Source organism: Heloderma suspectum, chromosome 5, assembly GCF_057233095.1.
Source record: "Heloderma suspectum isolate Gila_16-S chromosome 5, 16-S_ref, whole genome shotgun sequence".
In the NCBI taxonomy this organism is placed as follows: Eukaryota; Metazoa; Chordata; class Lepidosauria; order Squamata; family Helodermatidae; genus Heloderma; species Heloderma suspectum.
Window position 1 is genome coordinate 161,236,888 of NC_139462.1, and position 21,142 is coordinate 161,258,029.

At 39.8% G+C, this 21,142-nt stretch overlaps 1 protein-coding gene across 12 annotated transcripts in view; it reads left to right on the plus strand.

Annotated features, from left to right (window-relative positions):
- The window catches only part of ULK4 (unc-51 like kinase 4), a 367,782-nt gene that overhangs the window by 158,203 nt on the left and 188,437 nt on the right, over positions 1 to 21,142 (plus strand). For 10 of the 12 annotated variants that reach the window (XR_014792296.1, XR_014792295.1, XR_014792297.1 and 7 more), the window contains exons 28-31: positions 5,359 to 5,410; positions 5,500 to 5,641; positions 7,231 to 7,323; positions 13,979 to 14,027. Coding sequence is in view for 9 of the 12 variants with exons in the window: in XM_084858057.1 (XP_084714183.1) it covers positions 5,359 to 5,410; positions 5,500 to 5,641; positions 7,231 to 7,323; positions 13,979 to 14,027 (336 nt within the window). In the remaining 3 variants the exon portion in view is untranslated. Of the gene's footprint in view, positions 1 to 5,358; positions 5,411 to 5,499; positions 5,642 to 7,230; positions 7,324 to 13,978; positions 14,028 to 15,595; positions 20,749 to 21,142 lie in introns of those variants that run through there. The other 2 variants (XM_084858063.1, XM_084858064.1) reach the window with 2 other exon arrangements.

Below are 21,142 nucleotides of genomic sequence, written 5' to 3' on the forward strand. Positions count from 1 at the left end.
ATCCAACATATAGTGACAGAGTGTAAAACCGAGCCTACAGTGGAGACTTTGCTGATTTCCTGGCTGTGACAAGTGAAGTAAAAACGTATGTCTAGGTTACAGATATACGTTTGTAATATTCCTGTCTATATTTTATATTTTACATTTCATATTTATTATGCTCTGTGTTTTTATTGTAATGCAATGTAAATGTTGTTGCTGTTCAGTCATTAAGTCATGTCCGACTCTTCGTGACCCCATGGACCATAGCACGCCAGGCCTTCCTGTCCTCCTCTCTCTCCCAGAGTGTGCTCAAGTTCATATTCATTGCATCAGTGATGCTATCTAGCCATCTCATCCTCTGCCATCCCCTTCTCCTTTTGCCTTCAATCTTTCCCAGCATCAGGGTCTTTTCCAGGGAGTTTTCTCTTCGCATTAGGTGGCCAAAATATTTGAGCTTCAGCTTCAGTATCTGTCCTTCCAATGAGCACTCAGGGTTGATTTCCTTTAGGATGGACTGATTGGACCTCCTTGCAGTCCAGGGGACTCTTAAGAGTCTTCTCCAGCACCACAGTTCGAAAGCACCAATTCCTCGGCGCTCAGCCTTCCTTATAGTCCAACTCTCACAGCCGTACGTTACTACTGGGAAAACCATAGCTTTGATTAGGCGGACTTTTGTCAGCAAGGTGATGTCTCTGCTTCTGACTATGCTGTCTAGGTTTGCCATAGCTTTCCTCCCAAGGAGCAAGCGTCTTTTAATTTCATGGCTACAGTCACTGTCTGCGGTGATCTTGGAGCCCAAGAAAATAAAATCTGTCACTGCTTCCATTTCTTCCCCTTCTATATGCCAGGAAGTGATGGGGCCAGATGCCATGATCTTAGTTTTTTTTTTAATGTTGAGTTTCAAACCAGCTTTTGCATTCTCCACTTTAACCCTCAACAAGAGGCTCTTTAGATCCTCTTCACTTTCTGCCATTAGGGTGGTATCATCTGCGTATCAGAGGTTTTTGATAATTCTCCCGGCAATCTTAATTCTGACCTGTGTGTCAGGGTGGACACTGAGCCCATAGAACCTCAGAGCAGTTCTGATTCTGAGGAGGAACAGCTGTCCATGTGAGAGGAGTGCGCTCATCCCTCCCAGGCTCTGCAGCTGGCAGAGATTCCTCCTGCCGGCATTCCAGACATAGATAGCGGTCCTGGGAGTGAAGGAGCGCGGGGGGAGGGCTGGCTGGATGCTCGACGCAGACGCAAAGAGCGACAAGCTATGGAGGGTGCAGAAAGGAGGCATAGCGTCTGTTTGGTGCGCAAGCAACGGTTGCGTCCAGAGGACCCAAGGGAAAAGTGGAGGGTCTCTCCCTAGCCGATAAGTTCAGGGTCTGCAAGTGATTCTCGTTCAAACGGGGACCAACTGTTTCCAAACCCGGGGCATAGGTTACTCTGCTGTTCATAGCTTAGTCGCTGGTGATAGAGTTATTAGGTTGTAAAAGGAATAAAGCCTTGAAAAGAATCCTTTGTCTGTGTCTGGAGTTGGCTACTGGAGTAGACTGAAAGAGGCCGGCTAGGGCCCCCTGACACTGTGATTCATCCAGCCTGGCATTTCTCATGATGTACTCTGCATATAAGTTAAATAAGCAGAGCAACAAAATACAACCTTGTCATACTCCTTTCCCAACTTTGAACCAATTGGTTGTTCCATGTCCGGTTCTTACTGTTGCTTCTTGACCCTCGTACAGGTTTCTCAGGAGACAGGTAAGGTGGTCTGGTACTCCCATCTCTTTAAGAATTTGCCACAGTTTGTTATGATCCACGCAATCACAGGCTTTAGCATAGTCAATGAAGCAGAAATAGACGTTTTTCTGGAATTCTCTTGTTTTCTCCATGATCCCTCAAATGTTGGCCATTTGATCTCTAGTTCCTCTGCCTGTTCAAAACCCCACTTGTACTTCCAGTAGTTCTCGGTTCACATACTGCTGAAGCCTAGCTTGTAGGATTTTGAGCATCACCTTGCTGGCATGTGAAATGAGCGCAATTGTGCAGTAGTTTGAACACTCTTTGGCATTGCCCTTCTTTGGAATTGGAATGTAAACTGACCTTTTCCAGTCTTGTGGCCACTGTTGAGTGTTCCAAATTTGTTGACATATTGAGTGCAGCACTTTAACAGCATCCTCTTTTAGGATTTTAAATAGCTCAGCTGGAAGACTGTCATCTCCGCTAGCTTTGTTGTTAGTAATGCTTGCTAAGGCCCACTTGACTTCACTCTCGAGGATGTCCGGCTCAAGTTCAGTGACCGCACTCTCATGGCTATCAGGGACATTCAGATCTTTCCTGTATAGTTCTTCCGTGTATTCTTTCCACCTCTTCTTAATCTCATCTGCTTCTCTTAGGTCCCTGCCTTCTTTGTCCTTTATCATGCCCGTCTTTGCACAAAACAACCCCTTGATATCTCTATGTCTGGTCTTTCCCAAAGAAGAGATCTCTAGTCTTTCCCATACTATTGCTTCCTCGATTTCTTTGCATTGTTCATTTAAGAAGGCCTTCTTGTCTCTCCTTGCTATTCTCTGGAACTCTGCATTCAGTTGTGTATATCTTCCCCTTTCTCCCTTGCTTTTCGCTTCCCTTCTTTCCTCAGCTACTTGTAAAGCCTCATCAGACAGCTACTTTGCTTTCTTTCATTTCTTTTTCTTTGGGATGGATTTAGTTGCTGCCTCCTGAACAATGTTACGGACCTCCGTCCATAGTTCCTCAGGCACTCTTTCTATCAGGTCTAATCCCTTAAATCTATTCCTCACCTCCACTGTATATTCATCAGGGATATGATTTAGGTCATACCTGACTGGTTTAGTGGTTTTCCCTACATTCTTCAATTTAAGCTGAAATTTTGCAATAAGAAGCTCATGATCTGAGCCACAGTCAGCTCCAGGTCTTGTTTTACTGACTGTATAGAGCTTCTCCATCTTTGGCTGCAAAGGACATAATCAATTTTGATATTGACCATCTGGTGATGTCCATGTGTAGAGTCGCCTCTTGTGCTGTTGGAAAAGAGTGTTTGCTATGATCAGCGTGTTCTCTTGGCAAAACTCTATTAGCCTTTGTCCTGCTTCATTTTGTACACCAAGGCCATGCTTGCCTGTTATCCTGGTTATTTCTTGACTTCCTACTTTAGCATTCCAATCCCCTATGATGAAGAGGACATCTTTTTTTGGTGTTAGTTCTAGAAGGTGTTGTAGGTCTTCATATAACCGATCAACCTCAGCTTCTTCGGCCTCAGTGGTTGGGGCATAGACTTGAATTACTGTGATGTTGAATGGTTTGCCTTGGATTCGTACTGAGATCATTCTATCGTTTTTGAGATTATACCCCAGTACTGCTTTTCCCACCCTTTTGTTGACTATGAGTGCTACTCCATTTCTTCTAAGGGATTCTTGCCCACAGCAGTAGATATAATGGTCACCTGAATTAAATTTGCCCATGCTTGTCCATTTTAGTTCACTGATTCCCAAGATGTCGATGTTCAATCTTTCCATCTCATGTTTGACCACCTCCGGCTTACCTTGATTCATTGACCTTACACATTCCAGGTTCCTAAACAATATTGTTCTTTACAGCATCGGACTTTCTTTTCACCACCAGACACATCCACAGCTGAGTGTCCTTTCGGCTTTGGCCCAGCCACTTCACTTTTTCTGGCGCTACTTGGAAATTCCCTCTGCTCTTCCCCAGTAGTATATTGGACACCTTCTGACCTGAGGGGCTCATCATCCGGCGTCATATCTTTTAGCCTTGTGATACGTTCCATGGGGTTTTCTTGGCAAGAATCCTGGAGTGGGTTGCCATTTCCTTCTCCAGTGGACCACATTTTGTCAGAACTCTCTGCCATGACCTGTCCGTCTTGGGTGGCCCTGCACGGCATAGCTTATGGCTTCACTGACTTAAGCCCCTTCGCCACAACAAGGCAGTGATCCATGAAGGGGGATGTAAATGTGCCATACGATAAATAAATATCCAACCCGTGCTAGGGGGTTGTTCTGTGTGAACCCAGCAACCATGCTATATGTGAGGGTTGTTTAACACTCAGATAACCCATGCTCACCAGGTTTCCACTACACAATAACCCCTGGGTGGGGGTTGGATATGCAAAATTGCACCTGCAGGTGCCACAGCTCGTCATGGATTAAATAATCCACGAGATGAGACATGTTCATGCAAACCAGGTTCATAACTTGAAAATAAAATATTGTAACTCAGACATGCCAATGACTAACGATAAAGTAAACTATGAAGATAAAACTAAATCCAGAATTAAAATTTGAAATAATAATCTGGCCCTCTGGGATTCCCTAGAAAGCCACACACCCTTTCCCGGGCTCTACCTCCTGTCCCCCAAACACTGATTGTTTTGATGGTTTCCTAGCTTTTGTGTGGTTTTTCCCCATTCTAAAAGGTTGAAATACCTCTCCTAAGGTATTGAAATACTGACTAAAGCCGCTAGATCCTGAGCAGTGTCATGGTGGAGTTCATGCTCCTAAGGGCTCAGCTTTACTGAACTCCGTTTTCAGTTCTTTTATTAGTCAAAAGCCAAATTGCCCCACAATATGGATAGACAGCACAACAGTCTACACTACAGGACTCAGAGAGATGCAAGGTCATGGTGGGCATCTTCAACTTGTAAGAAGAAAAGATTCTATACTGGGGACTCTTGGATCCTCTTGGCCAATGGTTGGTTGATGCCTTAGACACTGATTTATGACTTATGTGGGATTTGAGAGGGCAAGGACACCTTCTTCTCCCTGGTTCATTTACCAATTAATTTTGATGATGAATTGAAATAAAGCCTGTTCTGTTGAAGAGGCAATATACTCTGTAGAGGTCACCAAGAAATATGGAAACAGTATAGTGCCCTTATGTAAGAAGGAACATAAAGAAGTTGAAGTACTGAACACAAATTCAGTACTTCATATCCAAAACTTGTGGGACTGAATGCTTTACTGAATGATGCAAAAGTTTTCCTCTGTACATTAAATGAGCAACATTGTGCCACTGAAGTGTACATCTTACATAATAAATTATAGTTAGAATATGGATACTGCTTGTATTATTTTTCTTCCCTAAAATTCTGTACCAGTTACCCTACAAAAAGGATTGTTGGTAACCCAGAATTGGATAGGATTCAGTTAGGATTTAATAGAACATGTTCTTATATATAATACTAAAACAATTTACCTGAGAAATTTACAATTTCTCTTAATATTTATGAATGAATATATTCATTTCTTGGAATAGGGACTGTATTGGGAAATAAACACAGATTATAGTATATAGGAGTTCAGTTTTGTAATGTCTGAATAATCTAAGCCAGATCTTTATCATGCTGTCCTTTAGGTTATGGATTACGTCCTGCCACCCTTAGTTTCTTTGGTCTCCAGTCAAAATGGTAAATATATGACCACATCAACTATAATACCCATTTTGCTTTAATTAGACATCAATGCAGTAACATTCTTAGCACATTGGTTTTTCTAGTGGAATGGAGACTCTTCAGCTTGCGGTTGCTCTCAGAAACCACATCACTGCTTGTGAGCCACGAGGTCATGACTGAAGAGAGAGAGAATCTTAACTCAAACAGCAAACTTCTGTGTCTCGTTAGGGATTCATTGCTGCCTCAGTAAGTACAGAACGGTTTTTCTAATCAAAACTAATTCTATAACCAATCTGTTTTGACTACACATTTCTAAAATGCAGTTGGGTTTAAATGGCAGAAGTAAGATAGTCATAATTATGAGCAGTGTCATAATTTTCCTCTGCCAGATGTCTGTAAGAGTTTTATACAGTCCTTCGCCATATGCATTGTAGAAACTACACAGCTGCAGGACACCCAAGTTTGCATCACAGTTTTACAATCTGCCTGGCTCCTTCTGAAGAGAAACAAGGTTTCCCATAAGTCCTTAGGTGTGATTTTTATTCAGATTCTTCTTCCTTCCCAGCTGTATATGTAGGCTGCTCCTAATCAATCCACTCTCCCTTGGACTGAGAAGAGTTGTACAGCAGTTTGCTAAATACCTTTTGGTTTTTAAAAAAATGAATGAAAATTGGGCCTCCTGGTTGTATCCCATTATATTGATAGTGGGAGAAGCAATTGGAATAAGAGCAAAGGGGATAAGTGGACTGTGTCAAATTGAAGGGAAAGCATACGAGAGTTTGAAATTAAAGTTTGGAAGAAGTTTGAAAATAAAGCATATGAGTGGTTGAAATTGCACTGAAAGGAAGGCATGAAGTGAAAGTCAGAATGGATTTTGAGATTTGTATAGCTAGAAAGCATGAAATTGACAGTGGAAAGGATAACGACTTTGAGCCACATCATACCTGACATTTTACTGTGTGGAACAGATCAGCTCTGTATAGGGACAACATGTTCATCATCGCTTCCTTAAAAAAAAAATACACTTTTATTAGTAATAGTGTACACTATTAGCACTTTTCTGAAAAATGCGACCCATTAAGGATCATTCTAGACAAGCCTGCAAATTCTGTGCACATTCACTTGTAAGTAGGTCCCATAGAACTTGATGGGATTGCTTCCAACTTACAATGAGAAAAAAATCAAGTGTGTTTTGCTGAGATCTGAAGTGACTAAACATATGTACATCTATTACTGCTGTAATTTAGATTATTTTTACACATGAAGACTCAGAATATTTTGTATTTAATACAGGAATTTGGAGTTTAACAGACACTTGTTATCTGTAAACAAGATCAGAAATGTGGCTACATGATTGAAAGCACTTCATCTATCAGCTAGAAATAGAAATACTTTTTTGCTTAGTTCTAGTCTGTTCTAGACAGAAGTGGACAAGTAATGAAATTCAGCCTGGATTTCAAATGTTAAAAATGACCTTTTTGATATAATAACCATGTTTGGATGTAACACTAAACTATAGTTTGTTTTAACTGTGCTTTGTTGAACAAGCCAGGATCCAGCTTGCAGATGAGCAAAGAAAAAGCAATTAGTTACACCTAATGTTGGGTATCCCCATGTCTTCTGAGGGAGCAGGAAACTTGTGGAGAATGGTGGAGCTGAAAGAATAAACGTCAGAGGACAAGGAGTTTGTGCTGGATCTAGGAATGGACAGGAAAGCAATGTAGGGATTTAAGGAAGGATGTCATAAGATAAGATGTTAACATATTTCCCCACAGGAGATCATGATTAAAGTAGTTATATTTGTGTTTCACTTCCCCTCCCCCCTTTTGTCTCAGATTTGAGCAAATTCTAATGGCACCTGACCCAGTACCAGCTTATGCACTGAAGCTGCTAGTTGCCCTTACAGACTACAGCCCTGCTTTTATAAGGTAATACAAATATACATTCACTACTTCCATGGGTCAGAGTCCAAAGAGCTGCTTATGCTTATACTAGAGGCTTGAGCCTAGTCAAGTGGAACGTTTGACTTTTTCCCCTTCGAACAACTGTCCACCCACCCACAGGCCAAATCACAAACTGCTCAGGTTCAAAAGCAGTTTGCCCTGTAGCATAGGGAGCTGCTATTTGGGAAAAGAGAATCTAAAGACCCTGCTCAAACACCTAGTACCGCAGTTCATTGTATCCTGGCCATCAAATTTCTTCTCCCATTATTTGCTCAATTCTAAATAACATTTACTAGCGAGTGAGCATTGCTGAACATGATAGGATTTAATTCTGAGTAGATATGTATAGGATTGCATTGTCAATTACTTCAGTGACCTCTTCTGATAGTATAATTCAAACTGTTAATATGAAGAAGAAATCTAGATTTGGACAGGGAAAAATATTTTCTCAGAATTAGTACATTCTTTTTAGCCTGAAGTGTAATGTATTGCCTTATTTTTTTTTAATTTTTTTTTAATTTTTTTTTGGTATTGGTAGTTAAATATTCCAGAGAAGTAGCTATGTTCATGTCTGTCGCAGCAAAGAGTCTTGTGGAACCTTAAAGACTGAGAGATTTATTATGGCAGCCTTCCTCAACCTGTTGCCCTCCAGGGACTACAACTCCCATCATCCCTTGGCATTGGCTATGCTGGGTGTAGTTGTAGTCCAAGATGTCTAAAAGGCACTGGGTTGGGAAAGGTTGTATTATGGCATAAACCTTCATGGATTTAAGTCCACTTGATCAGATTCATGGTGAACAAGTCCAGAAACCTTTATGCTATAGTAACCCTTTTAGTCCTTAAAGTGTCACAAGAATTTTGTTTTTATAGTTAAATGTGTATCCTGTTTCTGAATTCACCCATATGAAGTCAATGGTCCAGTATAAATATGTCCAAATCATCATTTGGCCATTTTGGTCTCCAGCAGTGTCTTGGGCGGGGGGTCTCTACTATTGGTAGGGATACTTTCCTCACGCAGCCAACCCCACCTCATTAATTTGCCATCTCAGACAGAAATCTGCCTCCACACTTATGCAGACAGACAAACTGGGCTTACACAGATGCATGTGTGAGCATGTATGTATGTACATGTACACACACACACACTACTATATTGGTTTCTGTACTTGGTCATCATGTGATAGCCATTAGCTGATCCCTCTGTGCTAATCATTGTCTTTCTGAAATGGTGGTGGTAATAATTGATATACTGATGATTTATTCCTATCAGCATTACTAGAGTTGTTCTTTGCTCAACTCGGCTACCTCCTAAAAATTGGCTTATTGATATAGGAGTTGCTAGCTATTGTTTTTTGCTCATTTCTACTGCCTCTGAAAAATTGGCTCATGGGTGTAGTTATTAGCATACTTAAAACAGGCTTGTCAAGCCAATCAAGTGAATCTCTTTTGGGCTGTAAAAAATAAAGTTAATGGCTGGTGGCAGAATAGTGAAGTTATTTGTGTTCTCGAGTAAGTGGAGAGGAAAAGGCTACTAGAGGAGGGGTAATATATATGTGTAGTGTAAAGACAGGTTGTGGGCTCAATTCTGTTCTCATAATGTGGTTTAAAATACAAAAATCACTCCACTGAAGTGAATAAAGTTGTGAGCAACCTTCAGTATGGAATAATTCAGTCTAAGAACTGGCTGCTTGGATCACACCGAGGTCCATCATTCTCTCACAGCAGTGGCCATATGGATGCCTTTAGGAATCTCCCCAGCAGGCAGTGCTGGGGATAGTCTGTACTTGCTTTTGGTCTCCAGCAGATAGTCAGTTTATTATTTTATTATTTATTTAAGGAGAAAACATCACAATATTTTAAAAAAGGATAAAAAAGAATAAAAGCAATCAGTTGAGAAAATAAACACTGATCAGCATAAAAGTGTTGTTGTTTTGTTGTTCAGTCGTTAAGTCATGTCCAGCTCTTCATGACCCCATGGACCATAGCACGCCAGGCCTTCCTGTCCTAAAAGCATTGTACAGAGGACTAAAAAGTGTGGGGAAATTAAAAGAGGTTTGCCTGGTGCCAAAACAACAACATGGTAGGTGCTAGATGAGCCTCCCTGAGGGAGAGCATTCCGCGGTCAGAATGCCACCACCCAATATGCCTTTCCTCTGTACCCATCCACTGAATTTGAAAGTTCTATTTAGCTCTTATGGGTTTGTCCAGTTTTTTCTAAATCCATCTAAGCTGGTGCCCTTCACCCTATATTCTGGTAATGATTTCCACAGAAACTAACTATGTCTGTACTGAACTTACTACCATTCAGTTTCATTGAATGACAAAAGAGTTCTAGTATTTTATGTACTCCGCTTCTCTGTCTTACAGCACAAAGGTGCTCTGAATATTAAACAAGAGGGGAAGGTGGCAAACAGGCAATTTCCCAACAGCAAATGTGGGACCCTGACTCTGATGCTGCTAGAGATGTGATGCAGAGTCAGGGTGCCTCTGACTCTCAGTCTAGCCCCTTCTCCAGCTCATGGTTCAGGTCCAAATCCAGGCACTGCAGTAGAAGCTGTAGGCATACCCACAAGTGGTACCACCTCTCACCACTTCACAGAATGGGTGCAGTCAAAGGCAAGATTGGGCAGGAGAGAAGTATCAGAAGGGAAAACACACATTAAGTGGCATAATTGTTACATGCCTGGACATTACTTCTGGGATGCCAGGACACACTATGCCAGCTTCTTTAGCAAGAGGGCATTGAGACGGCTTGAGTTTAAAATGCCTGTCTCTCCAAGAATGCCTGTCTCTTTAAGAATAGCCCATCCTCCATTTCAGAATAGCTGGACTGTCAGATCTGAAGTATACACAAGCTAAAAATTCCCCTGAATGGTTTCTGTCTACCATGAGAGGATCTTCACGACAACAGAATGAGAACCGTGTTGGAGTATTACCCATATTTTCATGGAATTGGCTTTGGTCCATCATGGACACAAAGCAAGAAAAATCAAGTGTATCGTACCTTTAAAATTCAGTTTTCAGGGGTCACATAGCACTTGAAAGGAACATACTTCCAGGTGGGGTGCTGGGAGTAGAACTGAATGTCATCAAACTGGCAGGAGCTGCTCAACCAATGAGAGAGGCTTGTTTCCTGCCCCTGTCCAGGCTCCCCCTGCTACTACATTATTCTGAATGGAGAGCAACTAATTTTTCCCCATGTGTGCAGAATTCCCTGAAGAAGCCAAAATCTCTGGTTCTCAAGTGCAGCATCTGAAGGCTCCCCCGAGAGCATCCCCTCCCCATTTTGTCCCATTCCAGCAAACTGTCACAGAGTTATTGCCTACATACACACACGCACACCCTCCCTTTCTCCTTCTCTGGGCACTTTCTCCCTGCTTGCCATGACTGGCTCCCAAGACCTCACAATATCAGTGGTGACTTTACATAACATCAAAGAAGCAACTTTACACAATATTGGTGATGCAATTTAACACAACAATGGAGAAGCAAAGTGATGCAAACATCAGAGAAGTGCATCATCATGGAGGCTAATTATTGGTGAAATGGGAGTGCAGGGTGATCCTGAAGACTGGAAAGGTTTAGTGACGTCACGGCCAGGTGAAAGACAGAGCCCTGGGGAGGACAATCATGTCAAAGTAAATGTGGAGGACAGGGGCACACAGCACCAGAAGCATGGAGAACCTGAATTAAATAAATAAAATGGAGTAAAAGTAGTCTCAGAAAATCTGACTTTTCCACCGGAAATCTCCAGGGTGGCTGCAGATTGGCCATGACATCGTCTGCCGCAAATGACCTTGAAATGTTCCCATTTTTCAGCAAATCCACTGTAAGGACAACCCTCAGGAATAGAGAGGCAATCTCTCCCAGTTTAAACCTCTTACTTACACCTAGGTTGTGGGCAAGCGCTAATGGGCCATCTCCCCAGATACTCTGCTTATGTGCCAAACTGCCATGCCCCAAGTGTATAGGAACATTTTATCCAGCCTGCCGTAGCATCATCTGATTGGAGGAGCCTTCTCCCCTTGCCACCCCTCCCTTCAGGCTCCAGGGATAAAAGGTGGAGCTTTTTCCTATGAAATTTGTCATTCCCTTTTTCTTCTGTCATCTCAGAACACTACCTAGCTGATTTCTCTCTCATCCCTTATCCTTAATTTTAATAAAGCTTCTTAATTGGAAATTGAACATAAGAAGAGTCCTGCTCGATCAGGCCAAAGCCCCATCTAATTCAACATTCTGTTCCTACAGTGGCCAACCAGATGCCTATAGGAAGCCCACAAGTTGAACTGGGGTTAGACTGCAAACTTTTGTCCTCTGGGTCTCAGATCAGTCATTTATGCTACACATTTTAATCAAGGGAAACATAGAAAAAAGAGGCTGAACTCTCTCAGCAATGACTAGGAAGTTTTAGCTGGTAGCTGTCCCCTCTCAGGTAAAAACCCAGAGTTACCCTTGCTCAACATCTAGGGTTGAATAGAGGGGTGCTGGCAGCTATAAGTACGGGGAAATTGCTGCAGGCTGACTTGCCCTAAAGGACAGTTAGGTGCATTCTCCACAGAGGAGCCCCATTGCAATACTCCTCTAAAGCAATCTCTTTTCTTCCACTTTGATCCTGGCCAAGCCCACCTTGGGGGAGATAGGGAACAGGATTGAGGAGCAATCCTTCTTTGCAAAGGAGTCCCATTCAGAGTCTGAGAGGGAGGAAAGGAATCTATCCAAATGAGATCTCCTCTCTCTGCCCCCTCCTCCCGCTTAGTTTATTTAAAATAGACTGCTTCCCCATTATTCTAGCAGTCATAATTATCTAACTGGGGAATATCATCCATCCTGTCACCCATGTTACTGCTGTCATTGTTCTTGATGGAGCCAGCTCTAGTGCCTTAAGTGCTAATGCCCATCTGGAAGATAACTGTATGGAAGACACATGGGTCTTCTCCACTTTTATATGACACTACAGAATTGAGACTAAGGTCCCAATTCACTGTATTCACCCTGGCAACAATTATCCACACTCTGATAATCTCCCAGTTGGATTACTGCATTGCATTGTATGTGGAGCTACCTTTGAAAATAGCTCAGAAGCTTCAGTTAGTTCAAAACAGATCTGCTAGGTAATTAACTGGGACTGGCTGATATGTCAGCACTCACCACCTGAGTTTGCTATTAGGAGTTATTATTATGATATGCAATAGTTCATAACCTTTATTAAGCTATTCTATCTAATCATTCAGAAAAAATAAGTTGTATAAACTTGACTTCCAACTGCATTTCAAAATTCACTTCTACTTGTGAACCATCAGATCTAAATTTACACTTTGATTGTGAATTGTCTCCATGCTGTAAAGCATGAAGAGGATTACCATTTTCTATTAATTCCTTGGTGGCTTGATTTTCCATAATGGCTACTTTATCCTCCTCTTTACAGCAGGGGTTCCTAATATGCTTTGATCACCCTTGCAGAAATAGCCCTTGTGGAACTGCACAAAATTTGTTGATGCTGATTTGAAAATCCACATAGTATATTACATTTTAATGATTTGCTTTCAGAGGGAAAACAATTAAAATTGGGGGCCACAATCCAACGAAGTTGGCTGAATAGATGTCCATTCAAGACAAACTATGTTGAATTGTAGCCTGGGTGTGTATCTTGTGACTCAGGAATATATTTAGCTCAGAAGAAGTTAAATTTAGCTAAAAATGTCTCTCCTGAATTGCAGGAGAGCACAGGCAGAGCTAGAAAACTAGGGACAAATAAGGTAAAATAAGTACTGGAGGAGAAGCATAGCAAAAGAAGGAAGCAATAGGAGAAGATGAAGGCCAGTTGGTCAGGCTGTAGGGATGCTGGAGAAATCCACAGCAGATTAAAATGAGTTCAGATTTCTCTGAATCCAACCTGCAGATTCCACAGTGGACTGGCTTTTTCTTAGTCATACAGATTCCCTGGACTTGTGTACTGGGTTTTCACTTTTGGGGCAGATTTGCACAAATGCAAATTGATGCTAATGCAAATTAGTGCTAGAACGAAGTTCTGGTAAAATCCATTTCTGTCAATGAGCAGATGACAGAACAAAAGATACCTTACAATCAGCAAAACATATACAGAACGGATTTTACAAAATCCATACATCCCTATCAGGCTCACATGTTTAAACAGTTTTTGTAGCTCTGTGTTGTCATAAAGTTGCCTTTATCTGAAACGTGCTGGTTTATCATTTCTCAGATACACAGGATGTGATTCTAAAATACTTAATTATATTAAAGCAGAGAAGATAAAGTAGTTAATGAAGTATAATTTAAAAACTTCCTTCAGAGTGTTCTTTAATTTTAGCACGTCCATGGTCTATTAGTTCAAATTCTTTTACCTCCTTTTTGATGGACTAAATCATGTATCTGTATTTTAATATCTGCCTTTTAAAAAATATTAATTTACTTACTGTTCTACTCACTTGCTTTACATTAGTAAGGTAGAGCAAGGACTGATTTCCAAAGCAGTATTGTATTGCTTATATATTAATAGATGTAATAGAACTTATTTAAGTGAAGAGGTAGTCGAGTGCTGAGGTTCTGGGTAACAGACATTAGCAACAAAGACTTTGTCACATTGCTTCATGTTCACTGGTTTAATTGGGTTTTTTTACAGCCTTGTTGAAGAAATTCATCTTATTCCAACTATTTTTCAAGTCATTCTGGTAAGAATATATTTTACTCATTTGATTTTTAAATAACCTTAAAACACTATTTCATTATGTTCTGCTCGCTTATATGCTACTTTGGCTGTCATGTTATTTTCTCAAAAAGGTAGAGCAATCTTTTTGATGTACCAGTTATGCATCAGTTTAGTTCGTAGTATTGAGATGTTCATACCAGTATTTTGATTGCATTTTGTCACTTTCAGTTTTAATAAGAACTTGAAAGCATGTATCATTAAGCACAGCAAATTTATAGAAAGTTGCCACTGCCCCAAACCCAGATGTTTGAAGTCTGGCTCAACAGTGAGGAAAGAGCATCCTATTTATTTTATTTATATCCCACCTTTCCACTGTAAAAACAATGTTCAAGGCTGCTCACAGCATATTAAAAAATAACCAAAAACATTACATAAAACACACACATTCAAGGAGAGGCACAGCAGATATAATTTAATACTTATTTATTTAATATTTGATTATGTATAGATAATAAATAAATATTATTTATTTAATAATTAATGTATTTATTATTAAATACATAATATTTGATTATGTATAGAGAGAATGGGTAAAATCCAGCATGAGTTCTAATTAGAGTAGACCCTTTGAAATGAACCTGATTTGAATTGTATGTTACCCTGGCTATAACCCTGCTGACCTTAGTAGGCAAAATTGATTTTCTTGAGCAAGAAAGACCCATGCAAATGGATGTGTGTGTTCGTGTATGCGCGTGCGCCCGCGCATACATGTTTGCTGTTGCTTTACATATCTAGAGTCACAGTCTGGCTAATTGTAGTTCAGATTAAATCCTGAATGTTGCACAACAGCATACAAGCAATTGAGTATGTGCAGCAGGGCTGCTTCTATTTGGGTCTAACGATCTTCCCACCCATGGCATATCGTAAGTTCGGGGTAGTTTAAAAGTCACTTATAATGGAGGAGGAAAAAGAAAATAAATATCGCTTCTACATGTTAATCATCTATCTGGCATGTGTGTTTCTCCAACGCATCTGGTGTTTTTCAGAAAACATTGCTTTTATTAGCTCTTGATACCGTTTCGCTAATTTATTTTGATGAAGAGGTTGAGCTGTATGATATTAACAGTCATATGCTAAATTTAGAAAATATATTTCCTCCTTGTTATAGAATTCACTTGTTCAGAAAGTAGAAAATTCTTGCAGGGTTTTTTTTATCCTACATACTTTGGAAATAGCGATAGCATTTCTTTCTTTATTAGATTATTATAAAAATACATTCCTTACTCTAGAGGATATATCCTTATCTTTTGTATTAAGTATATAGTAACTTCAGTAACAAGTTTTTAATTACAACACAAATATTTTAAAAGAAAATATAGATAATGGGTGTAGTACAGAGAAAGTCGGCATGTTTCAAGTACTATGGAAATCAGTGGTACGTAATTAACTGTCCTTGATTTCAGCGGGGCTTAAGCAGTCCAAATTTTCTGAAATGTCCCCAGATACTTTAATGGTTTAGCTGAAGAGTGATTATTCTACCCATATGACAACATAGTGGGAAGGTTTCAAGACAAATTATTGTTTCCAAAGATGCCCTTCTATAGGTAGTGTCTTCCGCTTACAGAAGAGTTGTCCTACAGGGTTGTGCAACAAACATGAAACTAGATCAAAACATACATTGCTTGCAGAAGAATTGGAACATGCCCTTGCACAAGGATGAGAACTGGTATCAAATCTACCAATAATAGCACTGTGGATCTGTACTATTTGCATTCTGTTCATGGTTGTTTGGATCCAACTTCCAGTGTTTGCTTTTTGTTTGTTAGAGTGCATGGTGGGAGTCTTATATGTTACGGATTTGTTTAATATTACACAAGAACTATTTAATTTCTGGGCAGAGGAACTACATATGAATGAATGTGCATGTATGTGTGTGGATACATATACACGCACACCACATCTTTTCAAGGATAATAAAAAGTAAGCCTTAATACCTTGTTTCCCACATAAAAAACTGATTTATGCATATTGATTTGTTTCCTAAGATTTTTTGTTCTATAATTTCAAAAACAAAAATGGTTTTGTTAACTTTTAGGCAAAATTAAGGTAATCTTGTATCTGATTATTTCTGCATAACAATCCAAATATAATTAAAAGATGTGATGTGAATCATATAGATTCTTAATAAAGTTCATAGTATGTTCATATGGAAATTTTATATCTTCTACATAGTTGCTTTTCCCATGGTGTGAATTCAGTTCAAAACCCATTTTGGGGTAATTTCAGCTCTAATCCATTATACGTTTGGATATTTTTTGAAATAAAATAAAGCTTCTTATCACATCTAGGTTGTGGGATGGTTTGGGGAGAAAATCTTCATATTTGCTCAAAGCAGCCAGGGTGATGTTATTACATAGATGTCTTTCTGGGTTTTTTTGTGAAGTGAATTGAATTTAACATGTTTGCATTTTTATTTATTTTTATTGTATTTATTTAAACCACTTTATCCCACCTCTGCAAAGATCAAGACAGCCCATTGATACTGCAATCCTATCCTCTCCTGCCAGGAGTAAGCCCCACTGAATTCAGTATGGCTTACTTTTGAGTAGACATATTTAGGATTGCACTCCTAAAATCACAAAAATTAAGTAAACCTAAATATCTGTTTAAAAGCAGCAGCATATTATAACTGTTCACCTCATAAGATACACAAAGCAAAAAGTGTACAGCATATCCCTCAACTATGTGCCAGCGCATGCTAGTGTGCTTGAAGAAACCTGCTAGTTTTACCATAAAAGACAGATACATGGATAAAGGTTTTTGTGAATAAGCTGTAGGTATCCACCCACAAAAGAGGCTGCTTGCTGCCTCACTACATTACTATATGATTTGCTGCTCTCATATTTTTCTAATTAGCTTCAACTGGGGACAGGTAATTCTGCCCTGTGTCTGCACTGGGTGTGATTGGAGCATTCAATCACTCCTTCCCAACAGAGAGAAGCAACAGAATTACGTGGCCTCAGAGTTGGCTTCCTCTTCCATCTCTGCTTGAGTGACCACTGATTGGCTGGCCTTCTGACTGGCAGTTACACAAGCAAAGACGGAAGAAGCTGCCGCCTCTGAGGACAGGTATTTCTGCTGCATTGCTGTAAAGTATTAAAAGTAAGTATTAAAAAATACTTAACATACATCCCAGATGATTATCTAGAATGTGTTAGAGTAGGAATTACACTGCCTCGGAGAAAACATCATTCTTGCTCTAAAAGTAAACCTCTTTGGGTATAAGAATGAAGTGTACCTTCAGTTTTAATTCACAGAAAAAGGTGCCTCAGCTACTGGAAGTTTGGGAAACATTGGGTTAGTGTCACTGTGCAAAGGGTCTGTTGAAACAGATGAGTATTGCATACTTATCTAAAGTTAAAGAGAAGTAAATCCTCGCTACTCATCTGGGTCTTTAAAGGGCCTTTTTACAGTAGGTCTTCAAGCAATGAAGGCACCTTAATGAAGAAATCAGTGAAAGGGCTAATAAGATGTTCCTTAAGGCAGTATTGCTTATATCCAGTAGCATTCCATTTTTTCTTATCCAGTATTTTGATGATCTGGCCAGTGTTCAGTTGTGAAACATATCAATAAAATGCTGTATAGTGAAATACCGTATACAGTCTTTTTTTTTTTTTTACTAGAGCCCCAAGAACCACCAATCAGAGCCAGGTGCAAAAATAATGATTGGTGCAGAGCTAAATGCAAAGTGGGGCCTTAGGAAGTGGGGCCAATTATCTACTGCACCCATGAGCCACTGGAATAATCTACTTCTGACATTACAGATCAAGGATCCTAACAGCCTAATTTAAGGCGCTAGGGAAGCCTATATGTTGTTGTGCTTATTAAACAATTGTAAGTCAGAAATACTTGCTAATCTATTGTGAATAATCCAGTGATCTACCAGTAGATCCCAATCTACCTTCTACCCAATCCTGCCACGAATAGGTGTTTGAATTTTCATAGGAATTTATGAGAAATTCGTTTCAGTTTGCTTTAGACTAGAATTTACCCAGTTTGCACCTCCCAGATTCACACATGAACTCAAATGCAATCTACGATTGAAGTCCACGCTTTTCCAAACTTGCAATGTAATTTTCAGACAAAAGAAATGTGTGTTTGATAATGCATACATTTGAAAATTATGAATGAAAACATGTATTGATCTGCACTAATACACTTTAATCATTGGGAGAACAGTGTGTATTTTAAACAAATATGGAAAATGCACATTGAAATACACACAAAATGGAAAAGAGCTTGCAATCTGATATGGACATGAGTCAGGATGAGCACTAGTGGGGAAATCAGAGACCCTCAATGAGCTCGTGTTTTACAAATTTTCACATCTCTAGGTTGAAGTTTATCCACAAAATATATGCATGAATATGATCATATATATGACATAAATCAATTTATGTCCCATAAAGTATCAATTTGCACATATCACCAAGAAGTTTGCAAAATATGGGGGGGCAGTATTAATGTTTGGTGTTAATATTAGGTCAGTGATGGGTATAAAATGGGTTTTCAGGGTCTGTGAACTGCATTGCTTGACAGCATTTTCTTGTGAGTCACTTGCATGTACCTTTATTTAAAGATATATCACAGATATTGAATTGCCTTTGTATATGTTTATTATTATGTTTTTGTAAAACTAAAACTGGAAAATAAAGTGTTAAAACAAAGATATCATAGAATTTGTTAGTACATTCTGAACATGCACACTCCTTGTTTTGTATTTTTTGACTAGGTACATCCAATTTCTATTTGTCATCTAATTCTATTGGGACATAGGAAACAGTCACCACTGGGAGCATTATCTTGGTATAGAGAATATTTGTTTGTAAGCAAAAAGTAGAAAAAATTAAATTAATTTATTTCAAAACAAGAGTAGATGTGAGGGGAGATCCAAATCAGGAAATACCTAGCCATTATCACTGAATCTCCGTGGCATTTGGTCAAAAATCCTGGCTTAACCACTTTGCTACAGGCTTACAGAATTCTTATTTTACTATAAAATCAGTTTTGTAACTGCTGGCTTTGAAGAGTAGTGATAATGTAGTAGAGATAATTTTTTTAAAGAGTTTTCAAAATGTCTTTTTAGTGGACTAAAATTTTAAACCGAAGTGAAATAATTTTTTTTAACACTCATAGATGTACCATATGCATATGTTAGACTAACCATGTGAAATAGTCGTAATGTGATTTTTTTTCCTGTCATGCATAGCATGTATTGTAATTCTGAATGCTTTTCAGTGCAGAAGGTCTGAGATATTTCCAGGTAGGGCAGGGATTACTCCTGCCTGAAACACTGGAGAGTTGCTGCCAGTCAGTTTTGGCAGTACTGGGTTAGATGGTCTGACTCAGTATAAGGCAACTTCCTATGTACATAGCTTCAGTTCACAGCACAATAATGTTTATGGACAGAAGTTTTGTATTAACCCCCTCCCCACAAGTTGACACTGTGATTGTCCAGGATAACTGTATCTGTTATAGTTAGCCTGTGGGTTTTTCCCCCTGTTTGCACAACTGTACTCTTCTAGTATGCGAGGCCACAGTTTGCATGCATTGAAGATATTTTTTAAAACCTTATCTTCAAGAATGGAAAACAACCTATATTAGACCCAGTATACTCTGCCCAGATACACTGGTGTTACCTGATATCACCATATATGTATATCTGGACATAGGGGGAAAGAAATTGGATACAGCAACCCTAGAAGGAGAGGTCAATGCAAGGTAAATGCTGTCTAGGAAATACAAACTCAGAGCACAGTAATATATGAGTGGCAGGTGTAGGCGTAGGCTGAAATCCAGATGTGCCATTAGTTTGTTTGTATGAGATCTCTGTAGCTGCTTGGGTTTCCTTTGAGCTTCTCTGCATCAGCTCCCACTGCTGAGTTTCTTACAAAACTTTCCAAGGATGTTTTTTTTTTTTAAGTAGTTTGGATTGGCAGTTCCATAGTCAGGGCTGCTATAGGAAAAGTCAAGGAGAAGCACCATGTGTGCAATGTCGATATGGACACATAAGCCTGGTAATCATGGCTAGAGACTTAGGTTTCTTATCCTGACAGGTAAAAAGCAATGCTATATCCATAATCTTAACTAATTTTGGCTAACTAGTATGAGCAAGAGCATGGTTCAATTTAATGTGTTATTAACCTGAAGAATCTGTGGCTGGATCTACGCTTACCGCCTTTTTTCACTTCCAATGAGGTTTCACCGCTCACCTTTCACACTACGCAGTACCAGCCTTGAAGTGGAACCAGAATTTCCCACTTCCATGCTCCCACTTTCAATACCCTAATATCCCGGTATTTCCCCTTAATTTTCTGCCTTCGCTACCGTATCCGGTCATAGTCCCCTCCCCTACCTGTCCATATACAGCGGTGTTTGTATTTCCCTCCTGTCCAATCACAGCTCTCAATGGCCCCATGTCTTCTGCCACCTACTGATAGCATAGCTTCCTCAGCAGCCCCCGTTTCCTCAGCAATAAGCAAAGGTGTTAAGCCCCGATTCTGCGAGGATAACGCCTTAATTTTTTTAAAAAAATCCGGAGCGGGGGATAGGAGGGGGTAAAATTAGTCTCATTTGAAGGGATAGAACAACCCTCTGCTCAATGCAGGAAGCCTGATTCCCAGGCGGTCGCCCATCCAACTATTGACCGGGACCGACCTCACTTAGCATCCGAGATCAGACATGCGCACGCAGGAAAACAGCAGGAAAACAACACAGCGCTCGAGTGTGAACCGAGCTCACGCTTTCGATGAAGCACTGCAATGGGGAAAATGGGTGAGTGTAAATAATCACGTTTTAATGCGAGAGCATTTAACCCGACGGGACACCGAATTCATTTCGATGGCGGGCGCAATGGAGATTGGCCCTGTGTGAACTAGGCTCTAAGTAGTATACGTTAATGCTCTAGAAACTATATGGAAAATATACATTCAGTAGATTTTTTAAAGAAACTACCATCATTTATTTGGACAATAATTGCTAATAGAATAATTGTTTCAACAAGGTTTACAGCATAGCATTTCTAAGATTAGCAACTTCCATGCAAATCAAAGTACCTTGCATCAGCAGCAGATCTCA